The following is a 27,421-nucleotide window of genomic DNA, read 5'->3' on the forward strand; positions in this document are numbered from 1 at the left end:
ATGTCAGGAAATGAATTTATGAAATGCACAGTGCAGGTCCTATGAACTGACAGAAACAGGTGTCTGTCGTGGGTTTGAGGATGTCTGTATCATCAGCCCCACAAAATAATAAAACAAAGGTGTGTGTCTGCCTTAAAAACATTTATTATTTATGATATATGTGTGTTTTGTCACAGTAAGGCCCAGGTATGTTTCATTTAGTTGTATAGTGTCTTCTGTGGTTTAGTTTTCTTTCAGTGGTCATTATCTGTGCTATAGATTACATCGTATGCTGTGTAGTGTTGTGAAGTACACAGTGTGATACGCTTAGTTTCAGTATTAGTTGTCTGGCTGCTGCTCTAATTTTTTTTAGTCTGCCTGGGCAGTAGTTTGTTGTTTCCTTTTTCGCTTTTCAGCTTAACTTGTGGCTATGAAAACCGCAACAGATTAACACATTGAAAACCAACAGCCTCTGAATGTGCAGCTCCCTGCTTTTACTTTGTGCCATAAACCATATTTACTGTTTCGCTTTTTATGCATGTGCAACATGTAGCTGCTTTGAAATAACGAATACCGTAAGCAGGTGTTATTGGTCATTTCTTTATTTTAGAGAGCATTTTCAGAAAGTGTACAAAAGTGCACAGTTTTCTTCATAGGCCACATAAAAAAAACACAGCTGTTAAAAACACACATTGAGCTACATGACAGAGACACAACTGGAAGCTCAAATGCAAGATGAGATTCAGTTACACTTTTTTCAATCCTAATGATATCACAGACTACAGTGTGATTCAGCACATATTCAAGGACAATGTAGAAAACAAAGCACTAGTACTACATAGCTCAAAAAACTGTTAAAACTCACACACACACCAAATAACTCAAACACTTAATACTGAATTAATTCACTTGAATTTGTAAAATGAGACTAAATAGTTAAGGAACGTAGCTTTTTCTGCTTTTTCTCAGCATAATTTAACACGACTAGTAAACGTGAACAACAGTGTTAAAGGAGGTAAATCAAAAAGAGAAAAACAGTAATCAGCGCTCCTCAGATGTCATTTAAATGCATCACGCATTCAGATCATATTACCTCACAATTAGTTTTAATGCTTTCCGTAACAGCAAGTGTAAAAGTCAAATATAAGCCACATCAGAATATCATCATAACAAATACATTCTTCTATTAATGAAAAAAAAAAGATGCATGTTAACCAAAACTTTACATGTATACCAATAAGTGTTATGTAGCTATAAAACAGTGCCTTTAGTGTTGTGAATGGAGTGGAAGAATTTCACAAGTGTTAACGGCTGAGGACCTTCATCCTCCACATTTGTTGTTACTGCCGAGGCCTTAGCACAGTTGACATGGACACAGACTGCTTTTCAGGGATCAGATAATGGCTGGTCAGAACACCACACCATGAGAAATTCCACTATGAGTCCCTTTTGTTCACAGTTCTCCAAAATAGCAACCGTCTGTTTCTGTCTGTACACAAAGCTAAAAATTAGTGAATCAGACATTACACTCTGCAGACCTCAGGGAAACCCTGTTGAACTGGAGAAAAATGTGGACTAGGAAAAGTTTTTTTTTTTAATGTTGTGTCAGCATACAGACAGGTCTGAAGGAGCTGCCCTGAGGGAGTCCTTGGTATTCACCCAGAGGATTCATGGTGATACTTGCACAGGAACATAAATGATGTTCAGTGCAGCAACAACAACAATAAGCAAAAACTGTATTATAGCACAACTTGGTCTTACAGTTAAAAAGAAATCTGCTTCCTTTATTTCAGTGGTTCTCAGCCTGGTAGTCAGGGTTCTCAGAAATTTGCCAGGTGATTCATGAGGGGAAAAAAAATTCCTATTGAAACAAATGTTTCCCCGTACAGACTTGGTTTAACTTGTGCTTCTTCTAGTGAAATAGTAGTTATTTTTAATTCTTTGACCATTGCTGAATTACTCAGGAAAACAACAGCCTGCAACAGAGGCATTGCCTTAAGGAATCACAACACTAACAGGTTGAGAACCATTGCTCTTTTTGAAAGAGACCTTTGTATAAAATCAAAGTAAAAGAAAAAAGGTAACATGTGGAATGTGTTGAAGCTTTAGCTTCTTTGGCAGACTAGACATTTACAGCCTGGGATCATGCAGTAGCACCACTGTTGTTTTAATGAGGTCACTTCCTGTCTGTTGGTCTCTCACTTCCTCCTTCGGCCACAGAATTTACCCTGACAGCCAGCACCTAATTGAACAGAACAGAGAAAATGAGTCTTCTCTTGACATGCAATATAGGGAGTACAAGTAAAAATAACACCTGTTAACCTGTTACTCTAGTTCAACATGAAAACAAAAGTTTCCCTACTGACTTTACATTCAAATTAACCGAACTGTTTTTGAACTTGTCAAGTAAAATTATGAATTCATAAAAAGACTTGAAGTTCAGTCAACAAAAGTTTATTTATAATCAGTAAATCAATTTTCATTTGCCACACAGTTGCTGTTTTGTGGCTGTAAGACTATGTGACAAGTCTTACACATACCAGTTCTGTGGAAACTATTTTTCGCCTGCAATAATTCTGAGAAAATTGGTGGTTTTTACACAAGAAGCTGGCTCTAGTGGCTTTGTTTAATTTCAACTGTGCTGTAACTCTCTTCGTGGTTAGCATCAGAGGGAAAAACCACAAAAAAATGTTTCCATCATATCTTTAAACTAGGAGGAGGAAGAATTTGTAGTGAATTTTAATTCTCATACAGTTCAACTTGGGGAAGTGAGCTAATGTGCTTTGTCCATGTTCAGCAGAACATTCATTCAGCACTTGAAGTCAGAAGAACTCATCAATATGTTGATTATGAACGGATGATAACTAGAAATTTTTGGTTGACTTGATTTCACAAAATTCCTGTACAGTGCTTTACAGAATATTGATACAGCTCACTATAAAATAATGCAATGTGTGGGATTTTTACCTCTGTAGCCCCCAGCTCCCAGTAAGGCCTGCATGGCTGCATATTTGGCTGCCTTCTGTGCCTTAGCTATACAGGACAAGAAGGGAAAAGGGAAAGTTATTCTGCAGATATGAACACTCTCTACAAGGATACCTGACAGTAGAAATTATAAAAACATACACAACTTAGTTTTTCCAAAAAAGCAAGAAACAAATGGGTGATTGTCTTCATCTAGATTGTTATGGTCATTGTGTGCTTGAGTGTATATGGTGTGTCTATGTGCTATTGTTAGACATATGCTAACTGAGCACTGTATTAGGAACACCTGTGGCAGTAGTGGACTGCATTGAAATTGTGGAGATACAGGTCAGGAGCTTCAACTGCTTTCTGGGATTTTCTGTCGATAGAGTTTAGTCCAAATTGTGCTAAAGACAGCAAATGTCCAGTGAGCAGCGGTTATTCCGACAAAAACTGAAATCTGAGGCTTCAGTGGACACAGCCTTCCAAAACCAGAATATTCAAGACTGGGAAAATGTAGCCTGGTCTGATGAATCTCAGTTCCTGCTGATGGTAGAGTCAGAATTTGATGTCAACAGACCTAACCTGCCTTATGTCAGCAGTCCAGCCTGGTGGTATTGGTGGTGTAATGGCATGGGGAATGTTTTCTTGGTACACTTTGGGCCCCTTATTACCAGCAAGCTGGCCAGCTTATCTGAGGATTGTTGCTGACCATGTGCACCCTTTTATGGCCACTATTCACCATCTTCTGACATCTTGTGGAATTCCTGTCACGAAACACTGAGGCCGTTTTGATAGCGAAGGGAGGCCCTACACAGTATTAGTATTGTGTTCCTAATAAACTGCTCGGTGTGTGCTAATTAGAGCATGCTCTTTTTCCCAGAGCACACAGTGAGTTTTCTTACATTTTTGCCCGGCTCCTGCATATCCTACAGAACAATAACAGAAAAAACAAACTCTTAATCAACAACCAATAATCTTTACAGTGGTCTCATTTACCCTGTTTTTATATCTCAACAATGACACTAATGGAAATATGTGGACACAAATATTCCCCATGCAAAGCCTGATTCTCTGGATAAAAGAATTTTCTGTTTCATACCTGATGTGCATATAGCAATGTGTGTTGATGCCTTTTTAAGGTTTATCAATATTATAAATATGTTGCTTATCATTTCAAATAATTTCAGTGTCAAATAATTTCTGGAAGTCAGAGTGCTTGTGTCTTACCTGGGTAGCCTCCACCAGCTGTCCCACCAAAGCCCGGGCCAGCACCTCCTGCTGGAACAAGGGACACATTACAGTCTTCATTACTCACAGTACAACTCTCTCAATTAACTGTGACACACCAGCAGACAGGTATATGCTGTGCAGTGGTCTGAATTTTGTGAGTGCATTTGTATTGAAATAAAAAACAAAACAATACAAAATCAAACTATTACTGTTCTGTATTTTGTCAGTGCTTCGTCTAAACTGACCTGGTAAGCCGCCCACACCTACTCCCAGGCCTGTTCCTGCAGGACCTCCTGCCCCTGTTCCTCCTGCTACACTGCCTGAACAGGTGAGTATAAACATTTAGAAATTAATCAAGCACTTAAACTGTACAGGATGTGCTCTGCTGCACCTGATGTATTGTCATCTAAATGATGTGGTGCTAGTACAGTTGTAGTTATAATTTTCTTTTATAAACTCACCTGTGCCACCTCCAGTGATTCCTCCTGTTCCCACACCAGGAAGCCTTCCTACTCCACCGCCTGGTGAACACAGGTGTGGTAGAGGCATGTTAGATTACATAAATGATAAGTAATAGTAATTAAAAGGAAGAATAAGGGTAGGTTTTCTAGAAAAATCATTACTTAGAGCAGAGTAACAGAAAACAAAGAGAAAAACAAAGCAACAAAGCCAAAAGAAGAACACTGGTCTGCATTCCAGTGTTATCTTTGGGACATGGATCCAAGTTTATTGTACTTTGTCTCATTAAATTGTTCAGGAATTGTATGATATGGAAATGACACAATTGTTTACAGTTTTGTTGGTAATAAAATACGTCATATCCTTCACGAAGTCAACACTAGTCTCTGCTAGCACTCAGAATTACCAAAACCTCTTAATGGGATATTTATATGCATCAGAAGAGAATTTTACCTGGTCCATAGCCAGTTCCACCCAATGACGAGCCATAACCTGATTTAGAAGGCTTCCTTGTCCCAAGTGCTTGGCCACCAGGTCCATATCCTCCAGCCCCACCTGGTCTAAAACCCCCAGGTCCAATTCCAGGTCCAATTCCAGGTCCTCCTGGGCCATAGCCTCCAGTTCCAGCACCTCCGGGGCCATAACCACCAGGTCCAGCTCCTCCTGGGCCATAACCACCAGGTCCAGCACCCCCAGGCCCATAACCAAAAGGACCAGTTCCAGTTCCAGCTGGACCATATCCTCCAGGGCCAGCGCCTCCAGGTCCAGCTCCGACTCCACCAGGACCAGCCCCTGCACGTCCTCCTAATGCTCCTGCTGGGAGACAACACAACTATATAAATATATAGCAAAACTAGCCTAACTTTTCTACTAATTACTCTTCTTAATTAAACAATGAAATCTAAGAGGTGTCCCCATTAGTACAATTAATATTTCCCTATCACCTGCCACATTGCTTCACTTATATGATCATTGCTTACCAGTTTTAGAAGGTTTTTGTTTTCCTAATCCTTGCCCTGCTGGTCCAAAGCCTCCTGTCCCTGTTCCAATGCCACCTGGTCCGAAACCTCCTGTTCCTGTGCCAACACCACCTGGTCCAAGGCCTCCTGTTCCTGTGCCAACACCACCAGGTCCAAAGCCTCCTGTTCCTGTGCCAACACCACCTGGTCCAAAGCCTCCTGTTCCTGTGCCAAAACCACCAGGTCCAAAGCCTCCGGTTCCTGTGCCAACACCACCAGGTCCAAAGCCTCCAGTTCCTGTGCCAACACCACCAGGTCCAAAGCCTCCTGTTCCTGTGCCCACACCACCAGGTCCAACGCCTCCAGGCCCATATCTGCCAGGTCCAGTGCCTGTCCCACCAGGTACAACCCCTGTACATGGAAAACAGCCATAGATTTTTAATAAACCTAACCCGATTTTACACTGACAAACAGCAGAACTGCTTCACAGTGCTTGCACAGAGCTTGATTTGGTATGTAATCATGTATAAAGACATAGAGAAATACACTAAACACTCTGTACATTTTAAAGATGTTTAAGTGTTGGAAGAAAGAAGTTTCTCACCTTGAGCTCCACCCAGTGAGGATGATCCGTAGCCTGTTAGAAGGAGTTAAGAGCCTGAATGTCTTAAAACATAACACATTATTAAATATTGTAAATGTTAAAAGACATCATCGTTATACCTGTTTTGGGTGGCTTTCTTGTCCCCAGTCCTTGACCTGCAGCAGTGTAAACACCAGGAATTGCCCCTGCTCCACCAGGTCCATAGCTGCCTGGTCCTGTGCCAACACCACCGGGTCCAACACCACCTGGCCCAAAACCACCTGGCCTGGCTCCGACTCCACCGAGTCCTGTCCCGGCACTGCTGGGCCCATAACCACCTGGTCCAGTGCCACCAGTTCCATAACTACCAGCACCAGGGCCAAAACCTCCTGGACCAGAACCAATTCCACCTGGTCCAGTCCCATAGCCACCAGGCCCAACCCGAGTACCATCAGCTCCTGCTCCATAACCTGAAAACAAATATTGGTTCAGTTCCAGTTCTCTGCATAAATTCTTGTATCTGTATCTGTATGTTTACTCTGAACATCTGTTGATTCTTATCATACTTTTTGGTGGTTTGCCAGTGCCGGTGCCCAGTCCTGGACCTGTGCCATATCTTGAACCTACATAACAAATCATATAAAATTAACAACCAATATTTAAATTACATGCCATATAAATTAGATGTGTTCTGTTTATATCAAAACGAAATTATTTTAACTTTATTATATTGGTGTCATAGAGTTCAACTTACCACCAGGACCCACACCACCACCGTATCCCCCCAGTCCACCGCCAATTCCACCAGGGCCTACTCCTCCTCCTACGCCTCCACCTGTACCTCCAGGACCAATTCCACCCCCTCCAACTCCGAGCGTTCCAGCACCCCCAGGACCACCACCAATGCCTCTGGCTCCATATCCTCCAGGCCCAGCTCCATATCCACCAGGCACAGCACCATAGCCGCCCGGGCCAGCCCCGTAACCTCCAGGTCCTGCACCATAACCTCCTGGGCCAGTACCATAGCCACCATGTCCGACTCCACCTAGGCCTCCTGCTCCTAGAGTTCCATATGCTGATAGAAAGATAAAAGTCAATGAATGTATTATGAATCTTCTTTCATTGCTGAAGCAAAATTAAGGCCTTCTTAGGAAGATGACTGAATGGTTGGCAGTTTATAGAACCTTTGCCCAGTTTTCCTGTTCCCTGTCCTACTCCAGCTCCAGTTGGGTAACGTATACCTGAGAGAGAAAAAGCAGAGATGCACTGTATTTTAGGTTGTTTCAGTCATATGTTTGCTGTAATTTTGATGGCAAATATAGTGCAAGTTAGCATACCTCCACCTGGTAAAACTCCGGCTCCACCAGCACCATAGCCTATGAGGGCAAATGTGAGAAATGCATAAAAGTATGGAATTGTAATATAGGCATAGGTGTGAATGTTTAGGGTGAGTATGCAAACAATTCAGAAACCAAAAAATCTAAGCAGCGCACTTTTTCCAGGTTTAAGGGCTCCTGTTCCTACTCCACTGGCCCCACCAGCCCCAGGTACCAAGCCTGCTCCCCCAGGACCAACTCCAACTCCTCCAGGACCCACTCCAACTCCTCCAGGACCCACTCCAACTCCTCCTGGACCAGCTCCGACTCCCCCAGGACCGACTCCAATTCCCCCAGGACCAGCTCCAACTCCTCCAGGACCAGCTCCAACTCCACCAGGACCAGCTCCAACTCCACCAGGACCAGCACCGACTCCCCCAGGACCGGCTCCAACTCCTCCAGGTCCACCACTTACACCTCCTGCCACAGTCCCATCAGGTCTGTATGCTACATTTAAAAAATAAACATATAATATGACGCAGTTGTTATTACTGAATGGGGATAGATGTAAGACATAATGTGTGAAGAGTGCAGATGGCAAGAATGGCACCTTTGGGTGGTTTTGGTGTTCCCCCAACTCCACCAGTTGCACCTTCTGGTCCAACTCCAGTTCCAGCCGCAGGACTGTCTCCTCTTCCCACACCTGTTACACCACCTGAAACTCCACCTACTCCTGCTGCACTGGTAGGACCTCCTCCTACTCCTCCCGGTCCTCCGCCTGTGACTCTTGTACCAACTCTCTCACCATCAGGACCTCCCTCTCCATCTCCTTCACCTGGTGTGTCACCTCTGGGGACACCTGCAGACAGGGCACAGTTGGACACTAGACCTGTTGTAGTGTAGTTCAGTGTAGTATTTAAAACTGGAAACAAGAGCAAAGTTAGTAACTGTTACATCCAAACAAGCATTACAGTGAAGAAGCCTGGTAAGTACAGTCTCCAGCTTGTGACTTGCAAATCTGTTTATCTTTTGTCACCTTTCTTTTTACATCTTAATGGCATAATCTTTGAAATGTAATAATACGTACGAGACTTCTATAAGTTTTGACAAATGGGTGCTTGAAGAAGAGAAACTGCTGTTCTAAATATATAATAGCTTTTTATAGATGGCAGTTGAGCTTACGATTATCACTTAGAGGAACTTGTTTAGTATGGCCTTGTGTTTTCCTGTTTGTAATCTGCTGTTCATTACTAGGTAAGCACTATAAATAAGTCACACTGAACCTGGAGATGTAAATTGTTTAATTCACCTGGGGGTTTGAGAGGTCTGGCTCCAGGCAGTGTCCCACTTGACAGGTCACCACCAGAACCTGAAAAAATTGTACCGTGAAATTTTAGGAAAGTCGAGGAATATTACCCACAAGAGTTCTGCAGAGGGGAGTTAGAAACGGAGTCGATAATTAAAAGTCTCAGAAGCACAAGCAGGAATCATAGTTGCATGCAGCATTTGTGCTCAGTGTCTCTAAATGTTACCTGAATTCTAGTAGTTGTAAAGATCTTGTGGCCTTTCAGTTTTGATTTGTAAATATACAGTCTGCATTAGAAGATTTGAGCTTTTTAAGGTCACTTTTCCCTATTTGAATTTAAATCATATATGTTAGAAATGTTAGCATTGATATAAAAGTGAAATTTTATTTCAGTTGCTGAATGTCTGCATTTTCAGAATGCATTTTGAAACTCTTCATCTAACTTTGACAGCCAAATAACAGTGAGGCACATTGAAAAACTAATGAATAAAATTTTCAGAGATATTAAAATCTGTCATTAACCGTATTTGGAAAAGATGAAGATGAAGAGGCGGACAATCATTTATCTCTACTCTTCAAAGTTTAAGAGTGAGAACATAAAGCACTTTATAAATGACCACATGATGGCACTGTCCACACCAAATCTAGAAAACACTGTTCGTTTGCTTTCCACCAAATTTATTCTGTTTGACAGGTTTTTGGATCTCCAGCTGGAGAGAAAGATACAGCACCAATACTTAGCCTACATTTTAGCAGGGACACAGCCACAGACGTACTTACAGACATGGATGAACACACAGTGCTCACACAGACATACAGACATGTAGAAGCTCTGGCTGTGAAATAAACACTGACCTGGAACGTCAGTCCCATTGAGTCCTGTTTCATAAAGATAATTTAAAAAAACATAAAAGTGGGAAGACAAGATGTGAGGCAACACATTTTCATGAACACTATTCCAAAATACTCCTGAATTTAGTTGTGGCCATATAAACTGCCACCTTTACATTGCATTAATGTGAATTTTGACTCAAAATACCTGGTTTTGCTGCAAGGATGGGGATTCCTGTCCCACTCAAGCCTTCCCCATCACGGCCTGTTCCCACTGGTCTGCCGGCTGAGCTAGTACCTCCTGTTTCAATATTGATGGCTTTTCATTTGTGTACACTTTTTTTTTTTAGAAGGAAATACAGTGCAATATGAGAAAATATGTGCAAATAAATAAAAACATTTTTTTTCAGGTAATAATGTAAATATTGGTAAATGGTAAATATTTTTTTGCCATTATGTTGCTGCACAGGTGTTTGCAGTCTGGGAGAATTCTTCTGCAGCCATCACATCATTGCATTACTGGACCTGAAATCTAATCGCCATCTATGCACAAAATCTGTGCATGATTTCAAACTGAGAAAACCCAGGTTCTCAAGTATCCAGAAAATTTAAACACACCTTCAACTCCAGGACTTCCAGACCCTTCTATCACACTGCCAGTGGCACTATCACCTGGAATAAGGGCAAAGTAGTAAAAGGATTAAGATCTGAAAATAGTACAGTATTTATAATTATTGATATGTCAGATGATGATCATATTGGAAACTGGGAAAAACAGGTACCTTCTGATGCTGGAGCTTGTGTGCTTCCTGCTCCTCCAAGTCGTCCTCCTGATTGAGAAAACAGATTATCACAAACAGATCATCTAATTAATTAATGATAAATTATTGACTGTTACAAAAATATTTATTCTTAATCCTTGAAGCTTACCACTGGGTCCAGCTGTTGTCCCTGTGCCACTGCCAGTGCTGGTGCCATTGACTGAAGCATCAGTGCCAGTCCCTGTTCCTACACCAGGTGTAACTCCACCAGGTTGCCCTGCAGTTTAATAAGAGATAAGAGATAATCTGGTAAGTTCAAAAGTTCCTAAATAGCTCAGCTCCCTCAGTTCAAACTACTTTATAATGTATGTGTAATGTTCTACTGGACAAACTACACTTTACCGTACTTAGCAGCTTTAGATCCAGGTGTACCATAACCTGGGGAACACAACAAATTAGACATGGTATAATAACTGGCTACTCAGGTGATTCAACTGCAGCAAAGATGGCTGACCAACTAATATTACATCACAACACCTCACTACTGTTGGCATTCAGCTTTTTAGCAGAGTGATATGTCAGGAAAGATATGACCCAAATATCTGACCTGCATTTCAGAATAGAAGGACTGTCTTTACAACCACATTAATGTGACATTTTACATAATATTTTACCATAAGATGTTAACTACTAACCACCAACAGAGGTACTGGAATTTGGATGAAATTTTGAGATGTTAATGGTAATTGGACAATTAATGGAGAATTTGTTACCGTATTTAGCAGGTTTTAATCCAGCTCCATAGCCTGTAAATAAGAAAAATCATTTAATTTAGGGATTCTATCAAGTTGGGATTTAGCTTAGTTTGGAGTTTTTTGCAAACTGTGTCTATTATCTGTTTATCCTTGCACCCAACCTGTTCCATATCCAGCCCCTGGTCCATAACCAGTACCAGGCACAGCTCCAACTCCAGGCCCATATCCGCCAGGCCCAAAACCACCAGGTCCAAATCCTGGTCTTCCAGTCCCAAGTGCTCCTCCGGTCCCAGGGCCATACCCACCTGCTGCTGGGCCACCAAATCTTCCATTCAGACCAGATCCTGGAGCTCCGCCACCACCAGGAAGCCCTAAGGAGGAGCAAATGTGTGTGAGGTGTAGTTTTTTTCTTGCATAAAAGTATTAAATATTGAGGTGCCATTGCTAGCAAAAATGTGAATAATTGGGATCACCTCACATGTCAGATTTTATGTTTTAACTTACTGGACAATCTATCAAATTGATCAAATCTGTCAGATTTTCTTTTGGCAATACCCACTGCATACTGCATTTTTTTCCCTATAAAACATCATCATCATGTGATGTTTTATTCCCAAAATAATGTGTAAGTCGCACCGTATTTGAGAGACTTGGGTCCCCCAGGATATCCTATGAGAGAAACACCAGAGAATAATTCAGAAATACCTTGATGTGGACAGATCCAGCACTATTCATTCAGTCCAGTAATCCTGACAAGGCTGTTGTAGCTGCAGTATGCTGGTGGTAAAACACTACGAATGTTTTTATATGAATAATGACAGCATGAATAAAAGATAGGCAACTATTAGTGAGTTTTTCATGTACATATGCATAATATGTTCAGTTTTCTGTTTGTTTCATAGAGTTTCTGAGGAATTGAGAATGTTCATACCTCCAGCACTGCCTGGTCCAAAGCCTCCTGGTCCACCTCCCGTTACAACACCAGAACCAGGTATCCCACTGGTTCCCAATCCTGCTCCAGGTCCACCACCAGTCGTTAGTCCAACACCTCTTCCTGGGACCCCTCCCCCTACTCCGAGCCCAGAACCTGGACCAACTCCGACACCAAGTCCCCCTGCCCCTAGGGCACCTCCAACACCTCCAGGCAGACCTGCAGAGAGAGGCATTTTATTTGAAATTTTACAGTCCACAGTACTCCACTGACAAACAACTGGCTGTTTTCATCAGATATTACATGCATTTGACTATATTTTCCTCTCTTGATACAAACAACATTAGATCACACTTTACTGTAAAGACCATAAGACCTGTTGATGACAAACAAATAAATCTTAAATTTTTTAAAAAGTTGTCTCTTACCATATTTGCGGGCTTTGGCACCAGCATAACCTGCAAAACACGGACACATCAAGACCCCTTAAGAGTAATTTATGAGCCAGTGGATCTATTTGAATATTTGTCCAATATCTATATATCCCTATCTTTCATTCTAGTTTTTTATCCTACCTCCAGGTCCATAGCCAGCACCACCAGGTCCAACTCCTCCTCCAGGTCCATAGCCAGTACCAGTACCACCTGGCCCAACACCACCTGGTCCATAGCCTGTAGCAACACTGCCAGGTCCAACTCCACCTGGTCCGAAGCCTGTGCCAACACCTCCTGGTCCAACTCCACCAGGCCCATATCCTGTACCAACACCACCAGGTCCAACTCCAACCCCAGGTCCATAGCCTGTACCAGCACCACCAGGTCCAACTCCACCTGGTCCAACACCAGTACCAGCACCACCAGGTCCAACTCCACCAGGTCCAACAGCAGTAACAGCACCACCAGGCCTGACTCCACCAGTACTTGTTCCTGTACCTCCAAGTGCTCCGCTTAACATGCCTGTAAGAGAAGAACAGTCCTATTTTATTGATATTCTGTCACAGTGACTATAGTCACTATACATTTGAATGCAGTTTTCCAATTCTGCAACTATTCTTACCATATTTACGAGCTTTGGCACTGGCATCATACCCTGAAATACAAATATAGTCACTATACATTTATCTTTGTTAATACAATGCAGTCTGTGGTACTACTGTATCTTTAGCTTCTACTCTGATTACTGTATGTTGAACTATTACTGTTAGTAGTCTATTTTAACCCTGTGAGACCTGAACTATGAAAGAATGGTCAGAAAATTCTAATTTTTCAAATATGAACTCTTTATTTGTCCCTTTGACAAAATGTAAAAAAAAAAAATTAAAAAAAAAAAATTCTAAGTATATTTTTTGTTTGTATCACACATGTCAAAACATTTAGAAAAGTGAGGAGTGTCTACCAGGAGTCAGTATACGAGCATAAGAGTTCATCTAAAAGGGTTAAATGCAAAGTTTATGCTTGATGGTGATGCAATGAGTCCCAGAAATGTGGGTATCATATATGATACGTACGGGCTCACAGGGTTAAGCTGCTACTGTTGAGTATTTTTCCAAAACCAAAGTTTTTTAATTTTATAATTACCTCCAGGGCCTGTTCCTGCTCCTCCTAATCCTGTTCCAGTGCCACCAGGTCCGTACCCAGTTCTACCGGGACCATAACCAGCTCCTCCGGGGCCAGCACCAGCGCCACCAGGACCAATGCCACCTGGCCCAGTGCCAGCACCACCTGGACCAAAACCAACCCCAGAGCCAGGCCCCACACCTGTGCCGAAGCCAACTCCTCCTCCTGGTACTCCACCTCCAAGGCCTCCAGTTGCAACAGTGCCTACACCACCTGGACCAAAACCATAGCCACCTCCTGGCCCACCTGTCCCAATGCCAGTGCCAGGCCCCAGTCCTGTGCTGAGGCCAACTCCAGCTCCTCCACCTGGTCCTCCTCCTCCAAGGCCTCCAGCTACACCAGTGCCTATACCACCTGGTTGACCTGGAGAGATTAAAGGCGTTTGTGTGTCTCAGGAACAGACCTAAATAGTTGTTAAATGCATACACCACATATGTATTATGTTATATAGATAATTTACAAAATTGTGCATGTATGTCTCACCATATTTGCGTGCTTTGGCTGAGCCAGGGCCGAAACCTGTGGCATAAAAATGTTTTAATATATAAATGTTTATTAATATAAATTAATAAAGGTTTATTCATTCTTGATGTATTTGTTGAAAATATTCCAGGAAAGGTTAATTACATTAGAAAAGTATTACATCCTGCATTCTAGTCTCCCCTAAAAGACTTTTAAGACTGATTTACCCAAACCAGGTATGCCGCTGGCTACTCCAGGACCACCACCTGTTCCAACTCCACCTCCAAATCCAGGTACAGTTCCAGGTCCAACTCCTGTTCCAACTCCACCTCCAAATCCAGGTACAGTTCCAGGTCCAACTCCTGTTCCAACTCCACCTCCAAATCCAGGTACAGCCCCAGGTCCACCTCCTGTTCCAACTCCACCTCCAAATCCAGGTGTGACCCCTGGCCCTCCTCCAGGGAGCCTTCCAGCGCCAACCCCTAAAGCGCCACCTTGACCAAGTGCACCTCCTCCAGCTCCAGCTCCACCTGGTCGAGAAAATAGGTTAACTCACCAAAATGTCAGTTCAAATTATTTATTAAGTGGATGATGCTGGTGCCTCATGCCATGAACTTGTGTCTTTACCGTATTTAGCTGCAGCTTTGGCTGGATTCTTTGATTTGCCTGCCCCTGTAAATGAGAAAATAAATAGTTTAATAATTGATGAATAAGTTTCTTTCTTTATAGTTTACATTTTCTACAGTTCTGTGTTCCTGTGTACCTGATTTTGGTGATATGAGAGGGTAGCCACGAAAAACCCCTGGCAATAGCTGTCCACGACCATCTAAGGTGAGAAATACAGTTCAGAGGTGCTTATCCTGGGAAACACTGAACTGTAGCCTTGGAGATTATTTATTATTAATTAACCTTTTAATATTAAAGATCACAGTAATTAGTTAAAAACCTATAATAAAACACAGTTTGTCAGTTTCACTCACTGCCTGCTCCTCCTGGTCCAGTACCCCCCTGGCCAAGTACTCCAGCCCCTATGAGGAATAAGGCAATAGTTTTTATTTTTAGGCATGTGTGCCATGCCAAGATGTGATGCTCCAAGATTACTGGCATAGCATGCATTAACAAACCAGTCTGGGGCCCAAGTCCAGATCCTGTGGCCACTCCAGGGAGAACACCACGGCCTCCAAAACCTAGCCAGGGGAAATGGAAAGACAGAAAAATCCAACAACTGTTTGAACTTTTTTCTAAAAATACTGTATTACTCACATTGTATTATATGTTATTCTGTTATTTAATACATGTTTTATATGTTTTGTTTTACAACATACCTTGGCCCGGTACAAGACCACCTTGGTAGAGCCCAGGCACCCCAATTCCTGTATGACAGCATATGCAAGTTGAGACACTGGTCAAATAAATTCAGTGTCTCTGGTTGATCATTAATTCTGTTTTTTCGAGTTTACCTGGAACCTGTTTTGATGCTTTACCACCACTTTTCCCTCCAGGTCCTAGCCCGGTAGTACCAGTCTGTGGAAGAAACGGAACTGAAACAGGAAATAGAAAAACAACACATTTTATTCACCTGGAAGTTCTTAGAGTTGTATTTCTGAAATTTAATGTAACGTGAAAACTTAACAGTGAAAACTTTATAGGACGCTTAAGAATAAATGTAGATGAAAAAACCTGTTCCCTAGAAATACAATGTATCTCTGTGTTTTAATGACTAATATTTTAATAACCATTGTTAATGTGCAGACACTGCATTTAATCATTAGTACTTTTAATATGAAACTTTCTCTGTATTGTAGAATACATATATGTACATGTTGTATACAGTATGGTATTACGTTAATCATATTATCTACCTCCACCAGGCCCAACTCCTGCACCACCAGGCCCAAATCCTGCTCCACCAGGTCCAACTCCTGCTCCACCAGGTCCAACTCCTGCACCACCAGGACCAACTCCTGCTCCACCAGGCCCAACTCCCGTTCCACCAGGCCCAACTCCCGCACCACCAGGTCCAACTCCCGCACCACCAGGCCCAACTCCTGCTCCACCAGGCCCAAATCCTGTTCCACCAGGCCCAAATCCTGTACCACCAGGCCCAAACCCTGCACCACCAGGCCCAAACCCTGCACCACCAGGCCCAAACCCTGCACCACCAGGCCCAACTCCTGCTCCACCAGGCCCAACCCCTGCACCACCAGGCCCATAACCTGTTCCTCCAAGTGATGTTCCAGCCCCACCTGAGGTCAGAAAATAAAAATTCAGTCCTATCTTCATCACTGAAACTATGTAGTGTTAATAATAAATGGTTCATAGTTACTTGTTTTAGGAGGCTTAGGACCAATTCCACCAGTTCCTGGGTATTGACTAACACCACCTGGTCCATAACCACCTCCGAAGCCCCCATATCCTCCTGGGTCATAACAGAGCTTTGCTAATTACACTTTTAGACACAAGTTTTTTTAAACAAGTTAAGCAATATATAAAATGTAAAGTGTGTGGCTTTGTAAGGAAAAGAGAAGGATTTTTCAACCATATTGTTGGGTGTTTGACAAGAGCATCTCTGATTTGCAATGCTTTGTGCCACACACATATTGCTGAGCCAAATTATTAGTGTTGCAACCTCTGTTATTAATGCATTTATTAGTTCATGCACTTGTTGCTTGTAAGAAGAAACAAGCCTGTACTTTTAACCCTATTACTGTGGATCATGTAAAGAAACAGATGTGGACAAAAGAAAATCACTGACCTCCAGGTCCGTAACCTGTTCCAGCACCCAGCCCTCCAGCTCCCTGACCTCTGCCAGTCCCGAGGCCTCCTGCTCCAAGCGTTCCCCCACCCAAACCTCCTGCCCCAAGGCCTCCATATCCTAATGAGCAGATAAAAGAGAAACAGTACTTAGTGTTTTCTGTACTTGCTCTAGTGACCACAATACACTACATAATACATTAATGAATTCAGTGTGTCCTTGTGCGACTCCACCCTTTTGTAAAGTTATACACGTATGATGGCTGCCCAAGAGAAACCTCGCTAGGATTAACTTGTTCTCCAGAAAGGTTTTGAAAATTAGTTTGAAGTGTTGACTTCAAAACCGCTTAAATCTCTTGTAGGGTTTGGATGTAGATAGGTCAGTGACAACTACAAGGCTACAGAGAAGAAACTGAAGCCTGTGTGGGAAGATGACAAGAGACAAAACACAGGGGGACACTGGAGAAATCATCTCAGTCCCTTGTCTCAGTTAAAAGAGAACAGGTTCACATGATACTTCACATTGAAATACACGATTTTAAACTAGGTCAGTCACTTCTACCTTCTCAACTTATGCATAATGACAACACATCTATTTTGTTTCTTTTTTTAAATCTCTCCAATGTCATAAGCACCTTTAGGCCACTGTAGTCATACAATATTTTGCACAGTTTTTTCTTGAATTGGTTTTGTGTACTTTTGAAATTACGGCACACTGTTCAGAATTGCATGCCTCCCACTGCTTGCTCAGGTGAACCAGGATGTTTGCTTCATATTCTTCAGGGTGGAGCAGGACAACTCAGACACACTTTGTGGGCATTATTGTGTAAAGGTATGCGTGCGCTGAGATGTCCAGACTTTTCGTAAACTGGAAAGTGTGACATATGAGTCTCTTTCCTGTGCTTACACTGACCAGTTTTCTACGCTCCGACATAATGGGAGGAATTCAAAAGGTTCCACAAAGCCGAGGCTTAACCTCTAAGAATCGTTTGGATATTATCACCAACATTCCTCGTCCTGTATAGGCAAGGATCGCATGTATGGGGGATGAAAAACAGAGAGGCCTGAAATTCCAAAGCAAATCAGTCTTTCTGACTGACGTGATGACTTCCGTTCTTTCTCTGGGACCTGCCATGCTTCATGCATTAGCTGTTATCACTGTATGTGTGCATGTGTGTGCGCTCGAGGGTGAGTGGCCCCTCAACAATAGCTTATAGCTTTGAGGTAATGAGGAAATGAAATAACGGTACATATATGCAATCCTTATCCTGCTGCACTGACTTGGGCAGAGGAACAATATTTACAGTACAGGGGCTGACCACTGGTCCACGTGTATGTGAGGAAGCTTAAGTTTATTACATGTTGGATTCAGCATGAATATTATTTATATGTCCAAACATAAAGTTACTGCAGAACTTCCACATGTTGCACAGACTTGCAAGGGTGAGGTTTTATTTTCTATTTTATTTGAATGTCTAACCTCACTTTCCAGGTTTTCCACAAACCTTCACTTATTATTTAAACTTTCATGATTTAATCCTTCCAAGAAATGAAAGATCTAACATTTACATTTAAATATATTTGTGAGACAAAACACCTGGTCCAACTCCTCCAGGCCCAGTTCCGTAGCCTCCGGGCCCGACACCACCTGGTCCGAAGCCACCTGACACAGGACCGCCCAGTCCCAGTCCTCCTCCCACACCTCCAGCTCCCTGTCCTGCTCCAAACCCTCCAGTTATTCCTCCACGACCACCGTAGCCACCTTCGAGAGAGAAATAAGGTGCCAAGAAAAATCAGACAATTTTGCACGGTTTTAACAGGTTAGAACCACTGTGATTGTCTCTAGGTTTGTTCCTACATGCCTGATATAAACAATTAAATGATTTCCATGAATAAAGTTCATGACATTTGAACTTATTTTTTTGTTCTAATTAATGACTAACTAAAAGACCTTTCTTCTAGAAGACTCAACACAATCTTAAATCATTGCTCTGACAACACCTGGGCCTGAAAGTCTTACCTGTTTTTGGAGGCTTTCCACCTGTAAGAAGAAAGCAAGCATGGCAGTTAAATCAACAACAGCACAATGGAAAACTTTGCTCTACAGATGGTGAAATAAATAAATAATTAAGACTTCAATCAGCCATATTTGTCTCACCAGCGCTGACACCTCCAGGTACGACTCCCAGTCCGCCTGGACCAAAGGTGCTGGGCCTGAACCCTCCTGGTCCAACTCCTCCAGGTCCAACACCCCCTGGTCCGACTCCTCCAGGTCCAACACCCCCTGGTCCGACCCCTCCCGGTCCGACTCCTCCTGGTCCAACTCCTCCAGGTACAACGCCTCCTGGTCCGAGCCCTCCTGGTCCGACTCCTCCCGGTCCAACACCTCCTGGTCCGACTCCTCCCGGTCCAACTCCTCCTGGTCCTTGACCACCATAGCCCCCTGAGGAACGCAGTCACCAGGACAACATGGGTTTGAAACATGCACAAACACACAATACGCATGTAGATGAAGACAAACCAGATATTGGTACAGAAAGTGAAAGCAGCAACACGTCATATCATATCATATCAGCAATGACACATGTTTAAGTATCATTTTTTTTATGACCACAGCTGCATCTGAAAGCTGATGCCTGTATGTTGCTTTTACCATCCAGTCACAATTGGTGTCATGAAAAAACACAAATGACATCCACCTCCACCTCCTGGTCCAAAACTCCCTAGACCAGCACCAGCTCCTCCTGGTCCAGCTCCTCCACCAGGTTGAAATCCAGTCCCTGTTCCTCCAGGACCAAATCCTGTTCCAGTACCTCCTGGTCCAAATCCAGTTCCAGGTCCTGCACCTGCTCCTAAGCCAGCTCCAACTCCTCCACCAGCTCCGGCAGGTATGTATACACCTGATACACATAACCAGTTCAGAGTCACATAATGTTCAAAACCAAAAGTCAACATGATTTTTTAACAGTTTCAAGTTATAACAATTTTTTCCTACAACTGTGTTTCAGTAAAAAGGTTTTATTATCATTATCATGTTTCATCATTATTATTATTATTGTTCTCAATAAAACAAATTTACACTGTTCTGCTTATAAAAGCAGAAAAAGACCTTTACGTCAGCTGTAAACAGTCCATGAACACATGAATGGTGGTTTCATTGCTTTGGACTCCTGACAGATGACAGAATTTGTGGAATTTATGAGTCATCAGTCACGACTAATGAGGCATAATTTTCTCCTCTTTGCCAGTACTTAGTAAAGCCCATTTAATTTGTCTGAATAACAAGGATTACATTTACCAAATAGCATCAGTTGCCACACAAGCAGATAGCGGTTATCTACCCTGTGCTCTCTGAGTTTCTCTGTTGATGATAACAAACACCGTTTCATCCAAAAGGCATTCTCCTTTGGTCATAATTCTCACACTTTTCTGCACCTATGTTCTCTTCACAAATCACAACAGCCAAAAATAGAAACTCAGAGAGGGAACAACTATAAAAGGAAAGGTTTTTTAACATCCCACAGTCCAGATGTGAAAAGAAGAGGTCTGCAGGGATTCCTGAAGAATTTGAGTTACTGATCTCACAGTAATGCCATGTACAGCACATTAACAGCACACAGTAAATAACTTCACTGTTAAGTCATTCAGCTCTGCCCGCCGGATTCTGTAGGGCAGAAACCTCCTCCCCCATAAGCTTTTGTTGTTTTGAGAGGAATCTTTATTGAACTCAAACATTGGACAGGTAAAACTATGCACTCACACACACCAGAGATGTTACACTGGAAGCTGAAATAAAACAGCAGTCGGGCTTGGCAGTGAATTCTAGTGAAGGTGATATTGTACATGTAAAGATTGTTCAAGGTTCACTGTTCAGAAAAGAATGTTTTTTTCTACAGTGACATTAATATCTTTTTACTGAATTAGTAATGTTTGTCTCATTTCATGGCTGAAGGGATGTCAGTGTTTGTCTGTCAGTGCATCACCTTGGTGTAGTCTGACATATTTCCACTCTGTTGCATGGGTTGCCATGAAATTTTGTACAGACATTAATGATCCCCAGAGAATTGACTCTGGTGATCCCATGACTTTTTCTCTGATGCCATGTCAAATTTTTCATCTCTCTAGCAAAATATCTCAACATATACAGATATGTACATATATATATATATACATATTCTGGTACGGACGTTCATGGGTTGCCAGGGAATGGGATGGAAATGTCTCAACAGTTGTTGGATGAATCACCACACAGTTTGGTGCTGACATTCATGGTTTTAGTCAAGTGTAGTGATTCCCTGACTTTTCATCTAGCGGCACCATCAGGTCAAAATCCGAATTTGTTCAGTACTTTCCTTATCTATATAACAGTTTGGTTTTCCTTTCAATGAGCAATGCAGCCTCACAGAGCTACCAGCATGCTGTAGACTATTAATCTTATCGAAGGTGCACTGGGCACTGTTTTTAATGTTGATTTCATATATATATGAACATACATAAAATGTATAACATAAAATGAGTTAGTGAATATGTTATGAAAACTGAACTGCAGACCATTGTTCATCCTGCTCTCTCTCCCCTCGTCTCTGTCAGCTGTATGCTGCCTCTTCTAATTAAGGCAACTGAATTATCTCCATCATACCTTCTGTCGTTTCAAAAATCTGAACTGTGAATATTCTAAATCCAAACTAAACAACCAATGATAAGCCTCCTGATGCCGTTCTCAGTGCGCAGTAGTTCAGCTTGACCTTGTATGAATTCAAATTACACAGCAGCCTGGAACACCTTTCTAATCCCACCTTTGCTCTCCTCTGTCAAGACAAGGAAGATGTCCTCACATCACTCAACTCTAAGCCTGAACAGACAAGACAATGAGACAAGATCTGTGGGGATGAGGTCTGGAGCACACGTTTATAGTTAATGCTTTTAATAAGGTGCAGAACCTCATTAAAAGCTTTAACTATGATCCTGTTGTCCAGAACTCATGTCTCAAGAGGAGGAAGAGCTGAGATGAAAAAATACACCTGGGCTTGTCTAGTTTGTCTAAGGATTGTCATCCTTATTTAACATGTTTACATATTGATGTGCTTTCACAGTTCACCCAGACAAACATTTGATACTAGTACTAATCCTAGTTGTGTAAAATTGTGTGGAAAGTAACAGCAACAAGATTGTAGATATCATTCAACAAAGATGTCAACAAAGGCACGTTTGGTTTATAACCAAGAAAGAAAAAAAACAGTGAGAGGAATTGGCAGCACTGTTGAAAACCTTATGATACAGGAAAGGTAAATCATGTCCAACACAGGCTCAGTCCATTATCCTCAGATTATTAATCTGACAGCAGGACTGGAGATGAGTTTGACCTTTGGTTTGCAGCTTACAATTCCACTCACACACTCTTAATCTTGACCACATAACTTCTTCAGAGACTTCAAGTCAAAAAGAAGGCTGCAGAAATGGTAATGATGTCCATGATAACTACTTATAATACTACTTACTACTTATAATACCTGAAAAATGAGTGAAACAACACAGAAATAAATTCACCTCTTTGGCAGTTTTTTGCAAATTGCTTGCAGCGTGCATTCTGGGAAAAATCTGCAGTAGGGATTTTTTTTCATCATCAATAATCATCAATAATCTGCAGCAAACAAATTGAGGTAGAATTTTAAGCAATCTCCTCATCATCATCATTATTATCATAGTTGCTGCAGTGCCTAAAATCACAGATCTAATAGAACATGTACTAAACTATCAGTAAAGAAAACAGGACCTGAGTCCATGCATCCCTCTTCTGCTAAAAGTGCTACATAAACTTTCTGTGACACCTGATCCACAGGTGCTGCACTGCTGAGCGCTGCACACAAGCAGTAAAAGGGACCCACCTCCTTGCAGTGATGGTTTCCACAGAGCCAGGAGAAGGACTCCATGTAGGTATGTGGCCACCGTCCCTCTCGCCATCTCTCTCCCAAATGTCCCTCTCCTCGTCCAAGCCCCAGGTTTTATCCCCAGCAAGCCTATCAGGGCTCAACAAGGCCTTTTGAAAGAAGGAGGGAAAATGAGTGAGAGCAGAAAAAAAGGGGACAGGATGCAAGACAGGACACTGTGTAATTGGCTAAGAGACACGCAGAGAAAGATAGACAAGGAAAGAGGGGGAGAGGGAGAGAAAGCACAATGGATCACCTCATTAGACCAAATAGGTTGTTCCACCCCCCCAGTGACTGTTAGCCTGCATTTATGTGGTTCTCTACTGCCAAAAAGGGGGAGTATGAAGGGTGGGTTGTGGACCGAGAGCCAGACCGAGAGCAAGAGAGAGAGGGCATGTATGAGAGACAAGGGAGTCTGTGAATTGTAAAAATTGGAGGTGCCTGCCTTTTTGGCTTTCTCCAGACACCTCAAAAAGTAAAAGCAAACTGTGCCAGAAGTTCCTCATGGATTTTCAAACAGTGTCATGTTCAAGTCGAAAGAAAACACTCGCTGCAGTGACTCAATAAGACTCATGTCATGAATCTTTGCTATCAGCTTGTGAAATGTAGCTTAAAAAGATGTATGAGTTAGTAAAAATGAAATCATAATGATAACATAAATATTGTGAGTCTGACATGTAAGTTATAAATATGCATGATGGACAGAGACATAAACAACAGTTGTGTGAAATATGTGCACGTGCCCAAAGGGAGGTGGAGGTAGTTTGGAACGCATTAGAGCTTGTTTCTAAAAAACAATGAAGTAATGCCAACTTCATTCTTCCTGGTCAAATAAAAAAAATGCCTGAAACAAGTGGATCCTTGTGACCTTTAAGTCAGAAGACAGCATCTTCTGCATGATTTGAGAGGAAACACTGAAGAGTTACAACATACAAAGTAAGGGAAAGACATGAGAGCAGAGGACAGAAAAAATAAAGAGCAGAGAAGCAAAAAAGCACATATGTAAACTTTAGGGTTAGATCGTCCATGTGCTGGTTGTCTCTTAGCTAAAAAAAAAAAGTCACATAGTGTTAAGAGATGTCTTTGGAGATGTATTTAGATCAGTGAGTCACAAGAGGAATTTATCCACAAAGCTTTGTGGTTTTCGCTCACCACCTTGAGTCCCAGCTGCCACAGAGCCACACCAGTCAGCATACCTGGAAACAATCAGTGTTTTTGTTTTGACCAGTGGTATTGCTGGGGTTTTTCTCCATGTTTGGGCTGGTTGGTCCTGTCCTAGCTCTTAAGAGCCGATGTTTGAATCTGGCAAGATCCTGGTGGATTTTCTTTATCTGGTGGTAATGGACCTGGAAACGGATGAAGTAAATGAGCTAATGGCACCTAAACACTTGGAGACTGAGGATGGGAGAAACACTCAAATCCTGTTACAGAGAGGGCTGTGCTCATCATTTGGCAGAAAAATGTAGCTCCACGGTTGATGAGTGGACATTAAACCATTTTACTTACCCCTGGGAGGAGGACATGAGAATCAGTTCTTCATATAAACTCCTTTTCACCTGTAGCCCTGTGACCTGTGGCTCATGGCCACATAGGACAGCCAAACAGGGCTAGAGATGGCCAGTAAAAGTGAGCTCATTGTCCACCGCCCTCTCCATGCAGTTTTCAGTCTTGCACAATGACTGCTACCACAGCCATCAGATTCTAGCATGAAATGACAAATAGTTTATCACAAACAACTGTCTGAACCAGCAGCAGAGGCTAATGTGAGTTAACCCAGTCTAGAATGTGGCAGATATTTCTGAGATGTGATCACGTAGAAACCTTTGGCTCTGAGCTCTGTCCAAAATGGCTCAATTAGTAATCAAGTGTTTTGTATATTTATATTTCTGTGTGTGTGTGTGTGTGTGTGTGTGCTTGCACTGCTTAGCTGTGTATGTGCATTTGCATGTGTGTGTTAGAGGGGAAAGAGAGAGGCAGTGCTACCTGAGCACCCATAATTGGTCTTAAAGTGTAGTTTTATTGCTTTGTTTTCAGATCTGGCATGCTTTGTGTTCATATTTGATGTAACTACATAGTTATGTAGTGAGGAATACTGTGATAATAAGATGGAGGAATGAAGTGTACAATGAAAACTATATGCTAAGAGACATATGCATTTTTCAGTCTTGTGGTCATTAATACAGATGTGAAGTCCAGACTTAAAATAAACAAAACACAAAAGATGAGACATAATTCTCAGATTTAAAATTATGATTGACCACAATTTATAACCCATGCATGTTGTTTTGGATTGGCCATATATCACAGTTGCAGAGATTTGTTTTACATAAAACCCCCATGAGTACCTGAAATTCCCTTCTTTCTGAATGTAATGCTTACCCAGACCCTCTGTAATCGTTCCTTCAGTCTGATACCTGAGACTGACTGTAAAAGCAAAGTAACAAAAGTCTCCAAGAGCCTTCAACAGTGGACGTAGTCACAGAAATCTGAGTATGATGCAGAATTAGTTTGTACAGTGAGAAAATCTGACCTGTTTATTCATTCTGAGCACAAGTTTCCTCCACAGTTAAGTCCTTCATGGTGACATAATTACACTCACACCTGCACACGTAAACACAAAGAGAAACATTAACTCAGCTACGTCAATAAGAAGAGTTTTTGTTTTTCCTGTGTGGAGTTTGCATGCTGCCCCAATGTTTATGTGGGTTTCTGCCCAAAATCTAAGGCCATGGAAGTCTGGTGAGATGGAGACTGTGACACTGTAAATGTAAAAGTCCTGTGATGGATGGGACATCATCCTACATACGATCCATTCAAATGCATGCTGTGGCACGCCTGAGCTTCCTCTGACAATGGGTTATGGTTGTCTGCAGAGAATGGCGGAGAGCCGTTCATATCCTCAAAGTCAAACATGTCATAAAAAACAGAGTCATGACCAAAACAAAGCCATAACAGTCTTTTATGTACAGCACAATGTTAGAAACCATAACAACAACAACAACAGTAATGCCATTATAAGAGTAAGAGAGATTTCTGTCTGGGAAGAAAGTTTAAATGGATCATTATTCTTATTTTCTTTGCTATCAAATTCTATTGTACTGTAGTTACAGTGGAAACATGTAGACATGACATCATGTTGTCTGCATTTGGCAGGTGGTCCACGGGCATAAGAAAAAAAAATAACCCTGGGCACAGAAATGCTGGTTCTACTGCCAACATTTTTTATACAAAGCTAAGGTGTTATTCTTCAAATGACTACGGCTGTCAGTGTGGTGATGTGTGTAAATAGTCTGATTCATACACACTTTGACAGTCATTGCTGCAGACACACACACACGCAATCTCTCTCATCCACCTGTTGTCCGCTTCCCACATCCATCCACACAACCTGCAGAGCCATGTGCCCTCGTCTTTGCCAGCTCAGAGAAGCGTATCAGTGTTACAAATAAAGTAGCCAACTGAGTAGTGCCTGTTTTGAGTTTACCTAACGTCTACCTAGCGTTTACCTAATGTCTACTGCCTATATATGGGCGTGTGTGAACTGGAGGACTGCTGGAGGACCCCCCTCCCCCCCAAGACTGGTTATTTACCCCTTTGGGTGACGGAGGAGGAGGAGGAACAGAGCAAGCGATAGAGAGGAAAAGGGAGGTAAAGGCAGAGAGGAAGAAAGAGACGGAGACAGCGAAGGCGTGACCCAGACAGACAGAAAAACAGACAGACATGCACTTGTGTGACTTCATAAACTGACTGGAGTGCTGGTGAATGTCAGGCTAAAGGTCTGGGTAGGATCTTTTCACTGCTGACCCCTGCCTAACGATCACATCTCAAGCCCACAGGCACCAAGCCCACCCGTACACTCACACCCTTTAAAAATGAGTTATGAAGGAAATCACTCATCTTTCACTGTGTGGTTTAGTCAGGTGTATGATGGGTCCAGCTTGTAAAGCATAACATCAGGATTTGTCAGTTTAAGAATGTGGCTTTAATGGCCATACTGTTGTATTGCCAGTGCCTGCTGATGCAGATGCAGATGCAGGCCTCTTTCTTAGTGGAGAATGACTGAACTGATTCACCAATGCTTCATTAGCAGCAGTTTGCATAATGAGTGACAAGACTGTTAGACAGCATGATGCCGGTGACGTGAGAAACTTCTTAAGACATCAGACTGAAAACGGCAGAATTATGTCCTCCACATGTGTCAGGTGTTTTTCACCGCAGTCTGTCTGTTGGTAGGATATCTCAGTGAGGAAAGATTTGCCACAGGATAAGCATAAAATGAAGTTTTTATACTTTTAACTGGCATTGTGATGCTGCAAGTGTGACTTCAGAAAAAAGGCCTGTAACCCATTCACTGGATTCATGTACAATCAGTACAACGCTGGGTTAACAGCTTCAATTTCTAGCAGTGGGGTAAGAGAGAAACTTGTCCTTATATTATTATATTATATATATATTATATATTATATATTATATATATTTTTTGGATGCTTGTTCAGTAGTGCAGGGGCATCTCACTTTCATAGCTTTAACCTCTGCACACATTATGCTCCCCAGGTGAAGCTCCTCCATGGCCCATTAAAAAGAA

General features: G+C 42.2%; 1 protein-coding gene across 5 annotated transcripts; it reads right to left on the bottom strand.

Moving 5' to 3' along the window:
- Positions 1–571: 571 nt before the first annotated feature.
- LOC121190966 (fibroin heavy chain-like) lies at positions 572–23,114 on the bottom strand. Of its 5 annotated transcripts, none has more exons than XM_041051993.1 (48): positions 23,093–23,114; positions 22,795–22,946; positions 19,723–19,809; positions 19,068–19,352; positions 18,930–18,950; positions 18,507–18,671; positions 16,911–17,030; positions 16,482–16,574; positions 16,018–16,401; positions 15,616–15,696; positions 15,481–15,528; positions 15,280–15,342; positions 15,136–15,183; positions 14,919–14,981; positions 14,783–14,827; positions 14,383–14,685; positions 14,177–14,212; positions 13,655–14,056; positions 13,134–13,166; positions 12,653–13,033; positions 12,506–12,535; positions 12,078–12,296; positions 11,783–11,815; positions 11,308–11,517; positions 11,165–11,197; positions 10,794–10,829; positions 10,561–10,668; positions 10,413–10,460; positions 10,249–10,302; positions 9,839–9,931; positions 9,655–9,678; positions 8,803–8,862; positions 8,104–8,352; positions 7,671–8,000; positions 7,515–7,553; positions 7,362–7,418; positions 6,932–7,252; positions 6,744–6,800; positions 6,318–6,647; positions 6,199–6,231; positions 5,616–6,005; positions 5,089–5,451; positions 4,638–4,697; positions 4,422–4,496; positions 4,174–4,224; positions 3,849–3,872; positions 2,947–3,012; positions 572–2,221 (listed from the first exon to the last, which is right to left on the bottom strand). In XM_041051993.1, exons 2-48 carry the CDS (start codon positions 22,868–22,870, stop codon positions 2,178–2,180), a joined length of 6,171 nt encoding a protein of 2,056 aa, XP_040907927.1. In that variant the 5' UTR covers positions 22,871–22,946; positions 23,093–23,114; the 3' UTR covers positions 572–2,177. The 5 variants fall into 5 exon arrangements, with proteins under 5 accessions (XP_040907927.1, XP_040907925.1, XP_040907924.1 ...); XM_041051991.1 differs by having other exon boundaries at positions 5,089–5,448; positions 19,609–19,809; XM_041051990.1 differs by having other exon boundaries at positions 4,174–4,221; positions 19,609–19,809.
- Positions 23,115–27,421: the final 4,307 nt, after the last annotated feature.

This window comes from Toxotes jaculatrix, chromosome 12, assembly GCF_017976425.1.
Source record: "Toxotes jaculatrix isolate fToxJac2 chromosome 12, fToxJac2.pri, whole genome shotgun sequence".
NCBI classification, from domain to species: Eukaryota; Metazoa; Chordata; class Actinopteri; family Toxotidae; genus Toxotes; species Toxotes jaculatrix.